The 19,106-nt window shown below is 32.3% G+C and overlaps 2 protein-coding genes across 5 annotated transcripts; both read left to right on the top strand.

The window, feature by feature from the left end:
- The first annotated feature begins 5,425 nt into the window (after window positions 1-5,425).
- Window positions 5,426-8,567, top strand: LOC114370379. 3 transcript variants are annotated; one of them, XM_028327701.1, is made up of 3 exons: window positions 5,426-5,916; window positions 6,034-6,110; window positions 6,674-8,567. In XM_028327701.1, the coding sequence occupies exon 3, from the start codon at window positions 6,726-6,728 to the stop codon at window positions 8,424-8,426; it is 1,701 nt and encodes a 566-aa protein (XP_028183502.1). In that variant the 5' UTR covers window positions 5,426-5,916; window positions 6,034-6,110; window positions 6,674-6,725; the 3' UTR covers window positions 8,427-8,567. The 3 variants fall into 3 exon arrangements, with proteins under 3 accessions (XP_028183502.1, XP_028183501.1, XP_028183503.1); XM_028327700.1 differs by having other exon boundaries at window positions 5,426-6,110; XM_028327702.1 differs by lacking the exons at window positions 5,426-5,916; window positions 6,034-6,110 and adding an exon at window positions 6,140-6,249.
- Window positions 8,568-9,454: 887 nt separating this feature from the next.
- On the top strand, window positions 9,455-14,897 carry LOC114369506 (probable 3-deoxy-D-manno-octulosonic acid transferase, mitochondrial). Of its 2 annotated transcripts, XM_028326737.1 has the most exons (11): window positions 9,456-9,801; window positions 9,913-9,955; window positions 10,859-10,981; window positions 11,261-11,380; window positions 11,462-11,540; window positions 11,830-11,946; window positions 12,488-12,585; window positions 13,440-13,530; window positions 13,915-14,034; window positions 14,106-14,176; window positions 14,260-14,897. In XM_028326737.1, the coding sequence occupies exons 1-11, from the start codon at window positions 9,512-9,514 to the stop codon at window positions 14,455-14,457; spliced, it is 1,350 nt and encodes a 449-aa protein (XP_028182538.1). In that variant the 5' UTR covers window positions 9,456-9,511; the 3' UTR covers window positions 14,458-14,897. The 2 variants fall into 2 exon arrangements, with proteins under 2 accessions (XP_028182539.1, XP_028182538.1); XM_028326738.1 differs by lacking the exon at window positions 11,261-11,380 and having other exon boundaries at window positions 9,455-9,801.
- The last annotated feature ends 4,209 nt before the right edge of the window (window positions 14,898-19,106 follow it).

Raw genomic sequence — 19,106 nt, 5'->3', positions numbered from 1 at the left:
AAAAAGAAACGTCCCTTCTCTTGTAGTATATCTTTTTCTTTACCCAAGCACGCGTATGGAAAACGAAACTCTTTTAACCACAAACTGTTTTTTTTTAATAAAACAAATAGGGGAAAAGCAGTTCATGAAAGTGAGATTCCCAAGTAATAATCATGTGGGAGCTATGAAGTTTCAAACTTTCAAGGTTAGCTTTTTTATTAATTATTTTATTATTTGTTATGTGATTGTATAATCTTTTCTTTCATAGAACAGATCAAAGTGGGTTACCGAAAAATTATTTTGAAAATCTATAACTTTGTTCAATTGATCTCCATCGGTGGCTTCAACGGAAGGATAACTCAAATGCATGACTATATATATATATACCTTCCAACTAGGAGAAAAATTAGAGAAATTAAAAATGCCAACCTTGTCGTGACTTAATTTTGATAAGCGTGAATATTTCGGGACCACAAGTTAGAGGAAAAAATGTAACTTAGTTTATAAATCAAGAATACAAATAAAGCTGAAAAAAGTTACAACTCCATGTGAAATTCTTCTAGATGTTGTTTATAAATTATACCGTAATTAAACTTAACCTAATTATTCCATTAGCAAAGTTATATGAAAATTTTACCAGTCCCTGTTGACCATTTGCCTGGCATGGCCCACCACTTTTTCGTATATTTAGAATAACATCTTACACATAGATAGGTTTTATGATTATATTTTATAGCCCACAAACTGAACCCATTGAAATTTTAGAACTATCATTCAAGAAAATTGGACGATAGATAGTACATGCACTATTGGAAACATTTTTGTGATTAAAGATATGCCATTGGACGCTCAAATCAAGCTTTAATCTCACACCTAAAGTACACAATAGAACTTGAGAATGACTCACTTGAAAGATTAACATATTTTTTGGGTTGTTACTTATCTCAATTTTGCTGGAAGATGTCTGCATCGCAAGATAAATACACACTAGCCTATTTTATTTAGTATTTATCTAGCAGTATATATGTAAATGATTGGCCACTACGTATCTGTAATCATCCATTTGGAGACTTAGAGTGGGTGTCACTTTTTTGTTGTTGTTAGGAATTAAAGATAATATTAGAGAATTTATAATAATTTATATATTTTATTCAATCAATTGAATTAGATTGTTTAATATCAGACTAAGTGTCATTGTTTAACTTTGGCCAATGGTTAATAATAGAATGATATTATTTATTTATTTGGAGGTGTGGGATGCGAATAAAAATGAAATGCTAGATTACTTGCTTGGGTGTTGCCGCCCCTTTATAGGGGCATGGCTAATAGTGGGATTGGGCTATTTTTGGTTCTAATATGCAAGACCTAAACCTTAGTACAAAATCACATTTTAGTCACTACTCATAAGGCCTGGTTGAGTAGAGAAGTGTTTTGCAAACACTTTCAAACAGGGCCTAGTTGATTAGGAGGAGAAAAAATACGGCCTGGTTGTTTGTATTTTTTAAAAGTAAAAATGTGTTTTATTAATTAAAAAAATATATATCTGAAAAAATTATGATAACTAAATAATTCTTTAAACAAAATTCTAAATAAAAAAGTCTCATTATTTTTAAAAGAAGACCTTTCAAAATAATATAATAAAAGTACATATTTCATACTCTTATTTGAATACATTTTTCAAATCAAGCCTATTTTATTATCATACTTTTATTATATGTTTGTTTCTAACCATAGTATTGATACAAAATTATTTTTCAAAAATAGTGACAAATTTTCATCTTTGGAAACCATGGGCGCATACAAAGATGAGTATTTTTCTTTCAACATAATCTATTTCATTTTCAAGGACTAAACGTGATTTGAAACCTTGGGCCTAAACTATTTGATTAAGGGACACAAGCTACTATCACTTGTGTCAATCATTGTTGGTTATTATTTAGGTTTAATTGTATTTTTATCCCTATTTTTTTAGCGAATTTTACCCCTAACTTTTAAGACCTTGCAAATTTTATCCCAATTATTTTTTCTTTAATAAGCTCAAAAGTTAGGGGTAAAATTTGACGAAAAATAAAAAGTTTGGTGTAAGTTAGGGATAAAAGTGTAATTATGTTAGGAGTAAAATAACAGTGAGTAAATATGCAAGTTTCTTAAAAATAGAGAATAAATTACACCAAATTAATTTGTTGGAGGTAAAATTCACCAAAAATTAAAAATTTGAGATAAAAAAATGCAATTAAGCCTATTATTTATCATGTTGAGAAAAAAATGATTTTTTTTTATACATTTATAGTTTATTATAAATGATTCATTATAATCATAATTATAAAATGGTACTGTTGAGGGTTTTGGCAAGTGTACCAATTCGTTCTAAGCAGTAATTCTCGAAAGTCCGAGTATCGTTTCCACAGAGATTTTATTGCACTTTTATTGAATATTCTTTCATTTGTAAGTAAGACGTAAATAGTTCAAAGCAAGAATAAAAGCAAGAGTAATTTGCAAAATCAAACAATTAAGAAATCAAGTAAGATGAGAATATTAAGACCAGACAAACCTAACTGGCCTACGATGCATGAATTGATTATGTTTCATTATCAATGCAGTTGAATCTGTTCTACCCACACCTGTCAGTTTACTTGCTCCTGATGCCTCACGATGACAAGCCTATTTCAATTACCTATCTCCCAAATGCCTTTGTGAAGACTCAATAATTAAAATGCATTAAGACTGAATTCTAGGTGTTTGCTAAATGCATGGGCATTGGACCATCATTCTATGCCTAGCAATGTTGACCCTATGATTCTTTTCTTTATTTGTTCTATTAGGTGTTACCCTTTTCCAAGTGCATAACCCCTAAAACTGATGCATGCATTGCCTCTTAAATCCTTGTTAGGAATTACCCTCTCCCGAACGAATAAAACCCAAAAGAAATTTAAGATGTAAATGCAAGATAAAAAGAAAAGAAATTAGAATATACAACCTGGAAGGAATTCTCTTTGCATTGATAACTCTTGAAGTACACCATACATCGTTGACTTTTTAGGCCTGTCAGGCCCTAACTAGGGGATTAGCCACTCATGACCATTGAGGGCTTTACAATTGAGGGGTGAAAGAAAGAATGGATAGGAAACAAAGAATATAGAGAGAAAGGGAGAGCTCAGGCTTAGAATGCTGAGAGAAGTTCTTTGAGGCGAGGTGTGTTGTTCCCCCTGGATTGACTCTCTATTTATAGTTGTTGAAATGGACTTCGGGCTTTCGTAGGCGCGCTTAGCGCGACACCCCGCGCTTAGCGCGTTCAGATCATGCGCTTAGTGCGTGTTGCAGGCTTAGCGTGTGCTTCTGTTGAATCACGTGCTTGGCGTGTGCTTTTGTTGGATCGCACGCTTGGCGTGTGCTCCGCGCTTAGCGTGAGTAACGGATTTTGCGTTTTCGTGTTTAATGTCTCACTTAGCGCCTATGCTTCCTTGTTCGCTTAGCGCGTGACGCGCGTACTGGACTGGGTTTGCTTCTAATTTTCTTATTTTCTTCAATTTTTTTCTTACTTTTTGCTTGTTACACCTTCAGCCTTCAATTCTGCAACCAAAATTTAAACTTTATCAATTCTTTAACTTTTAATTACAAATAATTACTAAATAATTATTTTTAAGTCAATATTTATTTGATTTTCTATTATTAATTTACAATTATTTAGCAGTTATCAGATACATTTGTTAATTGTCATTTTTAATACATGAGAAGTCATATATTAATAAGCATATTGTACATTTACTAAATTATATATACATATTTTTTATACCCATAACGTTGATACGAAGTATCCATTAATACTTAAACCTAACACCTTATTTTAAGAAATCAAAATCAACCACTTGTTGGTAATTATATATACATATACATATTTCATATGTATAATATTTATTAAAATTATTAAATTTAATCATTTATTATATTCAATAACTACAATTTATAATACTAATTACTGTTTATAAACATGACATTAATATAATTAAATACATGCATTATTAAATATATTACATTTCGAAAATATTATAACTTTTTGGTCTATGATATTGGTAATAAGGTTAGAGTGTAGGACCTTATACAAATTGCACAAACCAACCTTTCACTGCTGGCTCAATCTCAATGAATTTAGATAACTTTTTAAAGCACTGACACTGACACAGCAATACAGTTTTAATGTATATTTTAGTATTTATTTATTACTGTAGTTTTTAGTATTAGTAATCACTAATTTTATTTGATATATTTTTAATTTATATAGAATCATTTTTTATTCATATGAAACAAATTTAGATATCAGATGATATATAATTACTCACTGCTCAACTAATTGAGAGAAAATCTGTTAATAAACCATATATTTTATCTATTAAATTTAATAAACATATTATATTTAATAAAGAAAATAAATAATTATATTTAATGTTTATATAAATACTGCATAATAACACTAAATAAATATATTATTACACTTTTTTATATAGATAGATATGAATATAAATATAAATCGACAGATATAGTCATATTATTTTTTAAAAAAATAATAAAAATAATAAGTTGTAACCTATATTTTAGTATATGTATTTTTGTATTAAGTTACTTAATAATTAATTTTTGATGATATAATTTTAATTTGTAGAGATAAAAAATTCATATATTTAATAATATTTTGAAATTTTATTATTCATTATATTTTTTGACTGCATTATTTATTATATTTAATGAATACGATAAACAACACAATTTAATTTAATGTATATACAAACACTGCATGAATATCATTAAATATATTATATTTTATAAATATTATAATTAATAATACTATTAAAGTTAATGATATATTGCATTTTTTAAGGATAACGATATATTACATTTAATAAATATAACATTGAATTTTGATATAAATATTACATTAACAACATTAAATACATACAATATTATAAATAATTTTGTTTATTATTTATATAAGAGTAGTGCTAAATGGTACGAGTGATCATGGTGCAATTTTTTTTACAAAGCAGCTGTCATAATGTAATTGGCTAATATGTAAATTTCAAAAGAAAGGAGATTGAATAATAAACAAAAATCATGGATTATGAACTACATTAAACATTTTCCTTACACAAATACCGCATTAACCACCGAAGAGTGTGAATCAAGTAGCACAACTTGATCATTAATGAAATATTTCATTTTTCCTTAAAAAAAAACTTTGATCATTTCAATTACTTATCTTTCTTTTGTTATCTATCTTTTTTATTTGTCTTGGATTAAATAACACATTTTTTAATACAAAGATTAATCCCGCTTGTAACGTGTAATCGTTGTTTCAAATTTTTTTTTTTTTACACAGTCATATAAACTTAAGGGTGGATCTTTACAATAGTACATCAATCCCTTTTGAGTTGTTTGCACCAATCCTTTGAGTTGTTTGTTATGTATCTGGGTGCAGACAACTATTAGATGTCAATCTTTTTTCTTATAAAAATTGTTACCAAAGGGGATTGCTATGTGACCAACGCCAATCTCTTGCAGTTGCATACATTAAATACTTTCAAATCCGAGGCATAGCATACACCAATTAACCGATTGATCCAACACAGCATATACTCCTTAAAATTCCGCTACTGTCCCAGGTTACAATGAAAAACGACGACACTGGTAGCCGCTTTGAATAAAAATTCTTAACGTTTACTACAATCCAAAACACTCAAACATCCTAACACAAACTGAAGGGGTCACGAGGCACTGAAGGCAGTGACATCTTTGGCATCACACTCACAGAAAACACTATTTTTTGAACTAGCAATTACCAGAGGCTATCAACCACTGAACTGTCCACAGTAACATCCACGTTTCCCAAAAGCATTAAAAACCCAACATGGAGAACCTTGTTTTTCCCACGGTTTGACCGGTTTTGTACTATTTCTCTCTCTGTCTCTGTCTTTTGTCTTTGTCTTTCTCTCACGCTTTGTTCTTTGTCTATTTCCTTATCCTTTGCTCATATCAGTAAGCATCCGTTCATTATGGTTTCAGCTGGTATTTCCACTTTTCTCCTTGCAGAGGTTCAGTTTCTTCTCCCTCAGCTCAATGCTGCCTCAGATTTGTGGAGGGTATGTTTCTAGTCTCTCTCTCTCTCTCTATATATATATGTGTGTGTATGTGTGTGTGTGTGTTTTTTTTTTGAAGTTTAGGTTCATTTTTAGGAGCTGCTCTGCTTGTCTAGTAAGAAACATCGGTCAATGACAATGGGTAAGAAGAAATTTTAAATTTTGAATAGCGGTTTAGACTTTAGACTTTAGAGTCCTTGAGATTCCAAAGTACTCCAAAACAGCATTTTTGGGTTAAGATTTTTCTTCATACAAAGCCTGCCATTTGTTTTAAACAAAAATGTCAATATACTCTTGTAACATATTTTTTAAGCACACTTCTTATTCTTTTTATTTTTTATTTTTTGTTGAAATTTGTTAGAAATCACAACACTGAGTTGCCCTGCTTCTCATTTAACTGAGTCTCGTTCATAATGTTTAATAATTTTAACTAACAAAAACTAAAAAATGTATTAAAAAAAAGAGTGTGCTACTAGCAGTTCTCTTTTCATAATGCTGCAACTTTGGTGGCTTTAAGGGATTTTTAGTCTCTAATTGTGTTTTTGTATTTGATAATGTACATACAGGATAGTGGGTATCTTCTAAGAGTGCTAATTAGGATAACGTACCTATTGAACTATGGGGGGTGAAACAGTGAAAGGGACATGGCTCAGTGCTTTGTGGTCAGTGTCACGTAAGAGTGCATCAGATGGCAAGGAAGTGATTGGAGTTTTGGCATTTGAAGTTGCGGGTTTGATGTCTAAGGTGGTTAATTTGTGGCGTTCTTTGAGTGACAGGGAAATAATGAATACGAAGGCATGGATAATGAAGTCGGTTGGGGTCAAAATGCTAGTGTCTGATGATGATTATTTCTTGATGGACCTTGCCTTGAGTGAGATACTCAATAACTTTGAGTCTCTAGCTTGGTCTGTGGCCAGGTTGAGTAAGAAGTGCAAGGATCCAGTTTATCATGGTTATGAACATTTTGTTGATAATCCTGCTCAAAACTATCTTCAATGGTCCGGGTGGGAATATGCGTGGAAAAAGATGGAGAGGAAGGTGAAGAAAATGGACAGATTTGTTGCTTGTATGTCACTATTGTCCCAAGAGCTTGAGGTACTGGCTGATAGGGAACAAACTTTCAGGAGAATGAAGGCAAATCGCGAGCTTCATGGGGTGAAGCTGCTCGAGTTTCAAAAGAAGGTCATGTGGCAGCGCCAGCAAGTGAAAAATCTGAGAGACATGGCTCCATGGAACAGAAGTTATGACTATGTTGTAAGGTTATTGGCAAGATCATTGTTCACAATTCTTGAGAGAATCATTGTTGTCTTTGGAAATAGTCATATACCTATTGAAAACCAACAAAATGATTCTCTTTCTCCGCCCGTGACTACCAATAACAATCGTCTTACTCGCAGTCATTCCTTCTCTACTCTTAGGCACACCACCTCAGTTCATCCTTCTAAGACCAATTCATATGGATTCTGTTCACAACCTATTGAGAGCAAGTCAGTGTTAAACTCAGGTTTTGAGGTTGACAAGAGCAAGAGCAAGAGCAAGAAAAAGAAGAAAGAGCAACAAGTGCTTCATTCAGAAAGCAAGCAGTTCGAGCATATTGTTCCATTCACTGGATTCATGTCAGTTGGAAATAAATCTCCTTTTGTACAATCTTGTGTGCCAACTAAAGGAGGTTCTATGAGGTTGGTTGATTGTCATGTGAAGAACAATGACAACATGAAAACAGTTGATAAATCATCTCTCATATGCAGAACTAGAATTTATTTAAAACTGTCGATGAAGGGTCGGTTAAAGCCAGGTCCATCTACACTTGGCGATGCAGCTTTAGCTCTACATTATGCAAATGTGATTGTACTAATAGAGAAGATGGTGGTGTCAGCACCTCACCTCATTGATCATGAAACAAGGGATGATTTGTACAACATGTTACCAACCACTATAAGAACCGCTCTGAGGGGTAAGCTCAAGTGGTATGCCAAGAGCCAGCGTGCCACGGTCCACGAAGCTAGCCTTGCAGTGGAATGGAGCATGGTAGTTGCACAGATATTGGAATGGTTGGCTCCACTGGCACACAACATGATAAAGTGGCATTCTGAGAGGAATTTTGAGAGGGAGCAATGTGCTTCCAAAGCCAAAAATGTTTTGCTTGTTCACACTCTTTACTTTGCAGACCAAGCAAAAGCTGAAGCTGCAATGGTTGAGCTCCTTGTTGGTGTTCACTATGTGTGCAGGATTGATAGAGAGGCGCAGGAGTTTGCAGGGTCTAGAGCTCTTAATGGTGTTCGTTTGAGAAAGAATGTGTTGTACAATAAATATTTATAGGCTACATGAATGTCACCAATGATGTACAGTTATCATTTTCTAATGTAGCCTTTTCCTAATAGTACTTTAATGCTTTTAATGTTAAAAATACGCTGGGAATCACATCACGCTGATTCTGAGCTTTGGTTACATTTTGGTTAATTGATATTGCAGATTAGAAATATTAGATGATTTTGTTCAAGATCTGCACATTGCTGTTTATAAATACTGTTCTGGACTGGGCTCTTAAGGCCAAATCTATTGCAACAAACCATCTTGGCCTAAAGAAACTGATCAGCTTAAACCACAAGCTGGTGTGTTGACTGAAGTCAACCATAGACAATTTAAGTGGAGGGCAGCTTCAATATATTTTAGAGACTTCAATACAACTAATTATTAACAAAGATAAATAGAATAGAGTTCAACTGTTCATATTTTAGAGAACTTATACAAGAATGGAACGAAAATAGAAAAATGTTTAAATTATAAATAAAAATATGAGAATATAATTTTCATCAAGTTTAAAATATAACAAAATATTAAATATTATAGAAATACAAATAATGACTTTTTGAAAATAATTTAAAATTAATAAAAAATAACTTGTGTTTTTCAAAAGATGATACACTAAAAGATTACGTAAATAGTTAAGCTCTGAATTAAAACAATTTTTTATCATGTAAAATTAATTAGTTTTTTAGTCATCAAAACAAACTAATCCAAAGAGAGTCATCAAAACAAATTAATTAACTTTTTGAAACTAATTTAAAACATGCTGATACTTTTAATCTAAATTACAATTTGAGTTCCTCAAAGAGAGTTATTGATACATACCTAATCCGAAGATATATTATAAAGGGGTCTAACTTTAGGTGTGTGACTCGTTATAAATTCCTTATATGTGTCGTCTATTCTATTATTACTTATAAAACAAATCTAAAGATACATTCAGCGGGCCACCAGAAAATGGCCCACTTGATTTCTAATTGGGGCGAGAGGCCCATATAGATGGGGTGGTCTTTGGGTTTTGGGCTCGGGCTTGCAGTCAGGTCTAGTGAAGTAACAGCAGAGAAGAAAAGAGGAAGACAATGGCGTGAACGAGAAGGATGATGAAGAAGGGGTTGGTGGTGTACAAGTTATACAGAGCCCTAACCCACGGCCTATCGCCGTTAATCCGCCTCCACCTGCGCTGGCGGCGCTTCCTCGGCCTGGAGCACCCGCACCGGTGGCTGGAGCGCCTCGGCCTCCCCTCTCAGCCCCGGCACGCGGGTCCACTCCTCTGGTTCCACGCCGTTTCCTTAGGCGAAGGAATGATCGCCGTTCCCGTCATCAAACACTGCATTCGGCGAATGCCTCACTTGAACGTGCTCATGACCATCACCACCATGTCCTCGTTGTAAGACTCTCACACTCACACACACACTATTTCCTCGCTCCGAATTTCGGAACACTAGAAAGTTTAGTTTAAACGATTGAAGTTTTTTTTTTTTTTTTTTTTGTAATGCAGTGAAGTATTGAGCAAGTCGCTTCCGAGTGGAATCATTTTACAGGTACGCTGTTATGGAAAGCTACTAACATTGATTGAGTAATTTCTTTATCCGCATGCAGGGCCTAGAATACAATTTCATACACTATTTTACCAAGACTTGTTAACTGGCCATATATTTGTGTATTAGAGAGTGTTATTATCATTCCTCGATTAAGCTGTTGTAAAGGATGATATGTTGAACTTCTTTTGGTGGTCCTGGGTTAGAGATCACCATTGTCCCTTAACCCATTAGGTCAGAGACTAATAATATTGCTCGCGGTGTGTGATTGCCTGATTGCCGCTCAAGGGAATTTTGCACACAGTAGAAATCAAACATGGATTTTCCCACTAAATAGATGGTGCTCCCACATGTGAACGCAACAAAGCCTTACACCATTGTGCCAATCCTATGGGTTAATGATATATTGAACCTGATTATTCATATAAGCAAAGCTTTTGCCTGTGCTGAACCTGATCATTCATATAAGTAAAACTAACTTGCTGATAAAAGGATGATATGCATATGCTGGACTGTCATTTCTTAATTTTGAAAACAAGGATTAACACTAATCATGCATTTTTCCGGAATAAGTTTATTTCTGATAAAAAGTGGAAAAAAGAGAAATGTGTTTTTTTTAAGGAAATTTATTTGTGCAATATTTGTTTTCAATCTTTGTTTTTTAACTGGTTTCTAGAATCTTAGGGATGTAAATCTGGCTTCAGGACATTCGATCTAATGGACACTTGAAATGACATTCCTGGGTTGACTTTTGTATTCTGGCTTGCTTACTATTTACCGTTTATTTATCATCTTGAATGGAGGCTCTTAAATATTTTTGAAGTTATTGTTTGATCTACAGTTTTTGAATTTTCTGATTAGGCTTAACACAATTGTTTTGATTTTTGTAACTTTCAAATTTGGCAGTTTTCACCAGTTGACACCCCTACTTCCATCCATTCTTTCCTTGATTACTGGAAACCAAATGCTATTGTGCTGATGGAAAGTGAACTCTGGCCAAATCTCATCATGGATGCTTCCAGAAATGGTGTAAGTCATTCTTTCTCATTAGTTTGTGGACTACATTTGTAGAGCATGTATAGATACAGAAGAGAGAAATAGTTGAATGTTTAATCCACACATCTGAATTGGGACTAGATAGCCAATTACTTAAATGAACAGTAGTTGAGGCTAACAATTTTAGTTTAAAATGGAAGACCAATTAATTTCTTTGCTCATACATCTGCTTCATTTGTGTGCATTGCATGCGCATCATATCAATTAGTTTTACCGATTCTTACATGTTATAACTCATTTTGCTCTCATCAGATAAAACTGGCACTCTTAAATGCTCGGATGTCTGAAAAGTCCTTTAAAATTTGGTCAAGACCAGTGCTTCTACCATTAATTTCATTGATGTTATCCAAGTTTTCGTTGATTGTCCCATTGGTATGTGCACCTAGATCTTTTTACCTTCGCATTGATTAATGTCTCTTATTACGCCATCGTTGAACATTTTGAATGTCACAGAGTACAGAGCAGGGTATCCGGTTTCAGCTGCTACAAGCCCCTCCTTATATCATAAACTTTTCTGGTGATTTAAAATATGGTATGTCATTAATTTCGTTATTTTTTATTCAGAGAAAATGAAATTGAACATGAAAAATTAATAACAGTCTGTTCAGATATACACCATCATTGTATTCTTTTTCTATGATTTGGTTTATTGACTTTTAAACAAAACTAGATGCCTAGTTGATGTACCTTTTGTTGCTGATATGGCTACAATTATAGAAGGAGAAAATTGCTGTTTTTGGTTCCTCTTGGATAGCTGATTTTGAAGTGATAAACTGGTCTGTACTCTGTGCTAATCTTGTCTCATCACTCTTTTCATTCAGTAATAGAAGATTTTGGAGTCAATGAAAGAGGTAGAATTGATATAGACAATCTGAGACTAGAGCTTACACAAAAGAAGGTTTGGATGGCTTCTTCCATTCATAGTGGAGAAGAAGAAAGTCAGTTCCTTCTTCTATACCTCTGGTATTATGTTGCAAATACTTATTTGTTCCTCGGAATCTATTGGAACACCTGATCAGTTTGCTTAACATAAAAAAATGTTTGAAGCCTGTACTATCGGAAAATTAACAAAATATAGGTGGTTTGATTGTTCAGATTTGCTTTGCAGTCAGTAAAGATATTAACATTTTTTGTTTGCACACGTTTTGTTATGTTTTTATCAACTCTGACCTTGAGTTACAATTTTTTTCCCATGATGTAGCAAATTCTGTTTTCCTTTTTCCTCCATAAATTAGCACTAACAAGAAAATACTATGTTATTGTTTTGGCCTCCTTTTGTGTGATTTTAAATTCATGGAATTGATATTTTTTAAAAACTTTATAGTGTTAGAATCTATGTTTCTTCTGTCTTTTACAGATTGTTCTACTATTAGTTTCAAGACTTTATATTGGTGGAATTAGTTTGCTACTGTCCTTGTTTTGATACTCATTATATTCTATATCCTATAATATGTTTATATTTGATTGCTTTCTCTGCAGTAATATTAGGTGTTCACAATGCCCTTATGCAGCAACAACCTAATACAATGACTATTATTGTCCCTCGGCATCCACAGGAAGGACGAGAGATTGCCAAAGTAAGCTTTTCTTCACATATCCTTTCAAAACATGATTTTGGTTTCCTACAGGTATCTTTCATAGGAGGCCATCCTTACTTGAGACAGAGTCTGATACTGTTAGGAAACCACTTTAATAAGGTTTATATTAGGAAGCGGCAGAGGGGGAATTGAATTAATAATGCAACAGATTGCATGTGCAGCAATCAAGGGTAGATGAATGATTTATATAAGGAAATAATTGAGTGATTTATGTAATGGAATAAAAAGGAACCAAGAGAGGAAGTTAACCCATATAGCTAAAAGAACAGAATTAGGGAGACTAAAAAAAGGAAAGAAAATAGCAGGATCTCTCAAACACCCTGTGTTACCTTTCATTTCTGTACATCTGCTGTTCTGGTACTGCCATCTATTGGTACCAGAATTAATTGAAGAATAATACAGAAAATTTGTCTCAGTTGAGGGTGTTTTGATCCAGTTTCTAGCAGATACTAAATGTTGGTGCCATTCTTAGTAGAAACTCAAATCATAGTTCGCTACTTTGCGGGTGATTAGTCCCTTCCTCCAGACCAAACACTTGTTAGTGTTTATTGGGGTTTTGTTAAAAAATGTTACTTTTATTCCAAGAGCTTTTCTAGGTTTGTTTGCCTTGGCTTGTCTTTTAAAAGAGAAGAGAAGCTTAAAAAAAAGCAAGGTTAAACGCTACCTAAATCATTGTGTATGAATATGCTTATATTCAAATGACAATCAGTTTGTACATCTCCTTTAGGGTCATTTGCATACAACAGAAATGATTCTCATTTAAACATTACTCTTCTTATTTTTAACACTTTCTACCATCTCTGAAATTCATGGTGATTCTTGATATAGTGCAGAAATTGGAGAAAGAAGGACAAAATGTCGTTTTGAGGTCTCAAAATGAGAAGTTTAAGCCTGGAACTGATATTTATGTGGTGGACACTTTGGGTACAAATTCTTTCTTTTCACCAACATGATATGCTCTCATACATGAAAATCCACTTCTACTGAGAATTGAGACCATGGGATTTCTCGAGCTGTTGAGTTTGCTCCTCATTCTTTGCCATAATTCACCATCTGCATCACCACTTGTCTTTCTTTTATAATTGTCAAGATCATTTTAATTTAGGTTTACTCAAGGGAGGATTGGTGAAGTATCCTGCCCTTAGTTTTTATTTGCAATTTCATGTTGACTTTTATGTAAATATGGAACTATCCTTTCAAGTCTATTACTAATTAGAGAGTAGGCAAAGGGTACCTAGGCGGATGGAATTATTAGGCTTATTAGGGATATCATCCATGACATTTACTATCATCCATCTTCTTTGGTAGGTGAATTAAGACTCTTGTACACATTAACACCAATAGCTGTGATTGGGGGTTCGCTACTCCCTGGTTTGTCTGGCCACAATATCTCAGAAGCTGCTGCAGCAGGCTGTGCTGTTTTGACAGGTGAATGTTGAATAATGCAATTCTCAAATTTCAACATGTTATTTTAGGTTGGAACTCATAGTTGATTTCAGGTTGTCACATTGGGCATTTCTCCCACATGGTACTGGAAATGCAACGATCAAATCCTTTGTCGGTTCATCAGGTGGGGTGGCAACTCATTTGCCTATCAAACATTGTTCTTCAGCACGAATATTCTTATACTGTTCTCTGGTCGTTTACTTATAGGTTTCTGGAAAACTGGAGCTCGAAAAAGCTCTCATTGAGCTCTTCACCAATGCAACACTTCTGGAAGCACGCCGTAGAGCCGCTAAGGAAGCGTTTTGTCAGTTGTCCTGTGGCATTGTTGAAAATATTTGGAGTTTGCTAAATTTTCATATTTTTTGTAGGTTGTCTGCAGATGAATCCAAGAGTTTTAGACTATGAGAAATGAAGTTTCACATTGTCACAACAAATTTTCGTTCAGACTCGAACCATTTATTGGATTCATTTACCCCGCGATAGAAGCACACCCATATTTATAACCCCATTTCACAGTAATGATGGTTTGATGTTATTATTTTAACAGCATGCCATCAATCTACTCGTTAGCTTTCTAATATTCTCGGATATTACCTAACATCAAAAGCTTGAAGAGTGTAGATGCCAGATGCTTCTTTTATTCAAGTGTTGTTACAAACTTTTACTTTGGTTTGGACTTTGGCAAATGTGTTTCAAATCGTTGAGTAGCTCATGAACAATCATCTCCTGGCCATACAATAGGCTCTTGTAGGTGGCTTTGAATATTGTGATTCGTACTATAGAGTTGCTATTTGCATAATCATATAGCATCTCATAATCTATTTCGTGGTGGGTACATTAAAATATTTATTGTTCGATCTAAATAATATTGCGGATTACAACAAAACTGATGTACAGAACACGAGTCTTAAATATTGTTGATTCATTAATTTTTAGGTATTTAGTACGAAAATAACAATAATTTCGCCAATTTTCAAAATAAATACCCATATTTCATTATTGCCTGGCAAGCAATTTGTGCTACAACTGTACATGTCCTCCGGAGTATGGAGTCAACTGTTGATGATTTCGGTTCCAATAACAACATCTTTGGGCCCCTTGCTGGTTTTCACTGTTCAAATACTTATCTTTTTTTTTTTTTTTCAATTTCAGCTTAAAGACTTCATTAATTCTACTATATCAAACCATAATTACGTTGTATTTATGCATCATCAAAGATCATGTTTAAAACAAGAAATTTAAACACATGCATCATAACATTAAATACTAACATTTGCCAACCAAAGTTGATCTAATTGATAAAGTTAAGACTCATGTCACAGATATAAAATCAAATTGGATCCAATAAAGACTTTCTTGGTAAGCAATGTAGAAATATCTTTTATAAGTATTTTTTTTTTAAGTTGAGACTTACTCCGGTCTTAATGAGCTTCTGAGATTCAATTTATCTAAATTTTTTGTGATAAAAATAACGTGCCAAGAAATCTTAGATAAAATAAATAAATAACTCATCTAACAATAAGGCATTGATGAATATGAAGAAGTTATGACATCATTTGTGAATCTAACATGGTTGTTGAGAACTACTCTTGGACAATCTTGAACCTAATTGGCAATTGAGGGAAATGAAAGAGAGTTATACTTATTCTCCTTAGACTGATATAGTAATAAAAATAACTACATTTAGTTGCTGCTCCTCCTTTTGCTTTCAATGCCCTGAATTAAGGGCATAGAGTCCTTGGACAAGCCCAAGTCTAGCTTCTTGAGAGGCACATGGCTAGAGGAAGAAGTTCCATCTCTCATCTCTCAGGGTCTGAATAATATCTTCAAAAAGGAACTCATCACAAGGTATAGCCAGAGGACCACTCTTGTTGAAGCCATAACGACCTTCATATTGGTCTAGTAGTTGTTGAAGCAGTGGATGGTTAAGGTAACCAGCCCTTATCACAAACCTTCTCTTTGCTTCTCCCACGGTCACCGCCAGATGCTTCTTTTACTATATCAAAACTTAAGAATTCGACATTTTGTTAGGATTAATAATACTTTGATAAAAAAAAAAACCTGTGTAATTGTTAAAATCGAAATTTAAGTAAACATTTTTTCAATTTCAAAACAAGTTAGTTGCTAGTTTGATTAAAGAACCTTAAAGCCATCTTGGTTAAACTCTTATTTGTTGATTTGTGTTTTTCGAACCTTAGACCAAAATTCCCAACTAACAGTATATAATAATGCTTTTTTTTTCCTTATAAAACCTATTATTAATTTCAAATGATTAAAATCAACTTTAAGGGATAAGTTATGGGCATGCAAATGATCACAAATAGAGGTGGAAATAAGTCGGATTAAACCTTACTTAAGGCTAACCTGTTTTATAATTTAGCAGCCCAAGCTTAGGCCTGATACATGTTACAAACCTATTTTAAAGGCCTAATCTGATTTTTTTATAAGTCCCACTTGACCTATCATTCTATTGACTAATTTAAATAGAATAACTAACAACAAAACACCAACGCATATATACAGAGGCACATTTCAAAAAATGAATCACGCCGCATAGTAAGTATATCACTAATATCTAACCTAAAAAAAAGTATATCACTAATATCAGCACCACACCACCCTTTTGAATGCTAATATGCAGCTGAATTGTAATAATTGTAATATGAATCAGCACAACATGACATAGTAACAGCTATCTTCCAATGCTAATACTTGTAAATTGTAATACTGGAAAAAGACAAAGATTTATGTCATTAATAATAAATTTTTTATTATTAACCTTGTAATTTAATTTTTTTGAGGAAAACATAAATTTTGTGGTGTATCGTCTGTTTCGACTTAAAAAAAACAAAAGAAAAATGTGATTTTGTTTTAGATTTTATATGCAAAATGAGATTTTTGCATACTTGTTTTGACGTAAAAAAGAGATAGATCGAGGATGTGGTGGATTTGAACTGAGAGGTAAATTTTTTTTTTTGGATATATTAATTACTCTTCCAGATGATGATATATGTAACTTGCAATTGCAACAAATATGACCATATCCTAACTTCTAGGTCCATTGACCATGAATTAAGAGGTGAGTTGTATAAGATAAAATATTTATATACGTTGGATGAAAAGGGCATATGATCCCCCGCTCCCTCCCCCACAATTTTTTAATAAATTTCTCACTATACACGTAGGCCATAGGTAAAAATTTACAATACAATTAATAGTATAATTAAATCAAAATTTTAAAATAGGAGAACTTGATCAAATTGGATACATATATATATATATATATATATATATATCATGGACACAATGGTACCCCTTCCCATTACCTATACAGCCCCACACCTTCAACTATATATTAAATTATAGTGTGACTTGATGACATTTACTAGTTTTGATATAGTATAATCAGATCTACTCTTTCAAATAAAGCAACATATTAGTGACAAAACTTTGGGGTAGCATTAGTTTGTTCTCCTTCTTAATCCAAGCAATACTTGAAGATTTCACGTGGACTTGGCATTCCTTTTAATGTTTTTTTAAGCTCCTTAATTTACAGATGACGATATGTAAGTTGCTAGAAATATGACCATATCCTAACTACTTGGTTCACTGATGATGATTAGCTAAATATAAACAACTGTGTTACAAAAAAACGAAAGAGTGTATTCTGATATCTGAATTGTATAAGATAAATATTTTTACAATTAAGAGGTGTGAAGCTACGTTGGATGAAAGGGGGCCACGAAACACCCCCAACAATTTTTTTAAACATAATTCTTTAAGGGGATTAACTCAATTTTACAATCAATTTGATAAATTTCTCAATACAATACTAGTATAATAGATCTATATCAAGAGAAAAACATTATTAAATACTGCAATTCATAACTCTCAACTCATTTACATACAAAACTTTCTGTGTAAAATATCTATAAATTTTTAATTTTCAACTAATTTTTCATCTTTTCATTCTTTAGTTAGTTTGATCGAATATAATTCATGACTACTAAAAAAATATTAGAGACTACTTTAAAAAATTTGTTTAATGAATGATTCAACAAATTTTTCAACTAATTAAAAAAACTAAAAATAACTAAAATAATTTGTTAAACATAATAGAAATATCCTCTATTTTTGTGGGTTTGATCATACACATATAGTCAACTTGCCTTGATCATATTCATAAATCATACACATATAATTGATTGTGCAATTTGCATAATCATTTATATGCCCCGTTAACTTATTTTGTTTGCAACAAAGACATATATAATCGATTATGTAACTGGCAAAATCAATTATATTCCTTGAGTAGACGGTCATGAGGGACCATTTTGGCAACAAATAAATTTTTGTATTGTACACTGCTTTATAATGTGTCTTTTAGTCTTTTTATTCTCCTGTCATTTTTAAGATGAAAGTATAGAATTATAACAAATATTCATTAAATAAATGAGACTTTCAAAATTTTATAATTTTTAATAATTTTAATTAATTAGAGAAAATATATTAAAAAAATATGTTACTAGCATATCTTTTTTTTGTTTAAACATAAAGTTCGACAAAATTAATTGAAGAATTAGGTGAAAATTAAAAAATTAGTTAAAAACTAAAAAATTAATTGATAGTTAAAAGCTTAAAGTAATTTATTAATCATAAGTGTAAAACTAGCTTTTGAAATAACTCAAAAATATAAAATAACAAAAATAACATATTTAAAAAAAAGATAATAAAAAAATTGAATAAATATTTTAAGAATAAAAAAATAAAATATAAAAAAATTAAAAGTTAACACTTTAAAAAATACTACTTAAAATAACATTTCAAAAAAAATTAAAAACTACTTAAAAAAATATTTACCGAATCATCAAACAAATTTTTAAATAATAAAAAAATTAAAAACTAACTAAAAGATTTCTTGCATCAACTAAGGTTACAGTGTACCATAAAAAGAAAAACTAAAAGTTACTGTGACACATGTGATTGATCGCAGGCTTGACACCCCTATATTATGTTAGCCAGATAGACATGCAATTATGGAGAGACTAAAAATC

The sequence above is a fragment of the Glycine soja genome, chromosome 10 (assembly GCF_004193775.1).
Source record: "Glycine soja cultivar W05 chromosome 10, ASM419377v2, whole genome shotgun sequence".
NCBI lineage: Eukaryota > Viridiplantae > Streptophyta > Magnoliopsida > Fabales > Fabaceae > Glycine > Glycine soja.
Note: the sequence above shows the minus strand (reverse complement) of the source record. Positions and strands in the feature narration are given on the sequence as shown.

What these genes read in the sequence shown, in the direction of transcription:
- LOC114370379 (XM_028327701.1), top strand. Translation starts at nt 6,726, where the DNA reads ATGGGGGGTGAAACAGTGAAAGGGACATGGCTCAGTGCTTTGTGGTCA.
- LOC114369506 (XM_028326737.1), top strand. Translation starts at nt 9,512, where the DNA reads ATGATGAAGAAGGGGTTGGTGGTGTACAAGTTATACAGAGCCCTAACC. An exon ending in TTTCGTTGATTGTCCCATTG is followed by an intron (nt 11,381 to 11,461) that starts GTATGTGCACCT and finishes TGAATGTCACAG; the next exon opens with AGTACAGAGCAGGGTATCCG. An exon ending in TTATGTGGTGGACACTTTGG is followed by an intron (nt 13,531 to 13,914) that starts GTACAAATTCTT and finishes CTTCTTTGGTAG; the next exon opens with GTGAATTAAGACTCTTGTAC.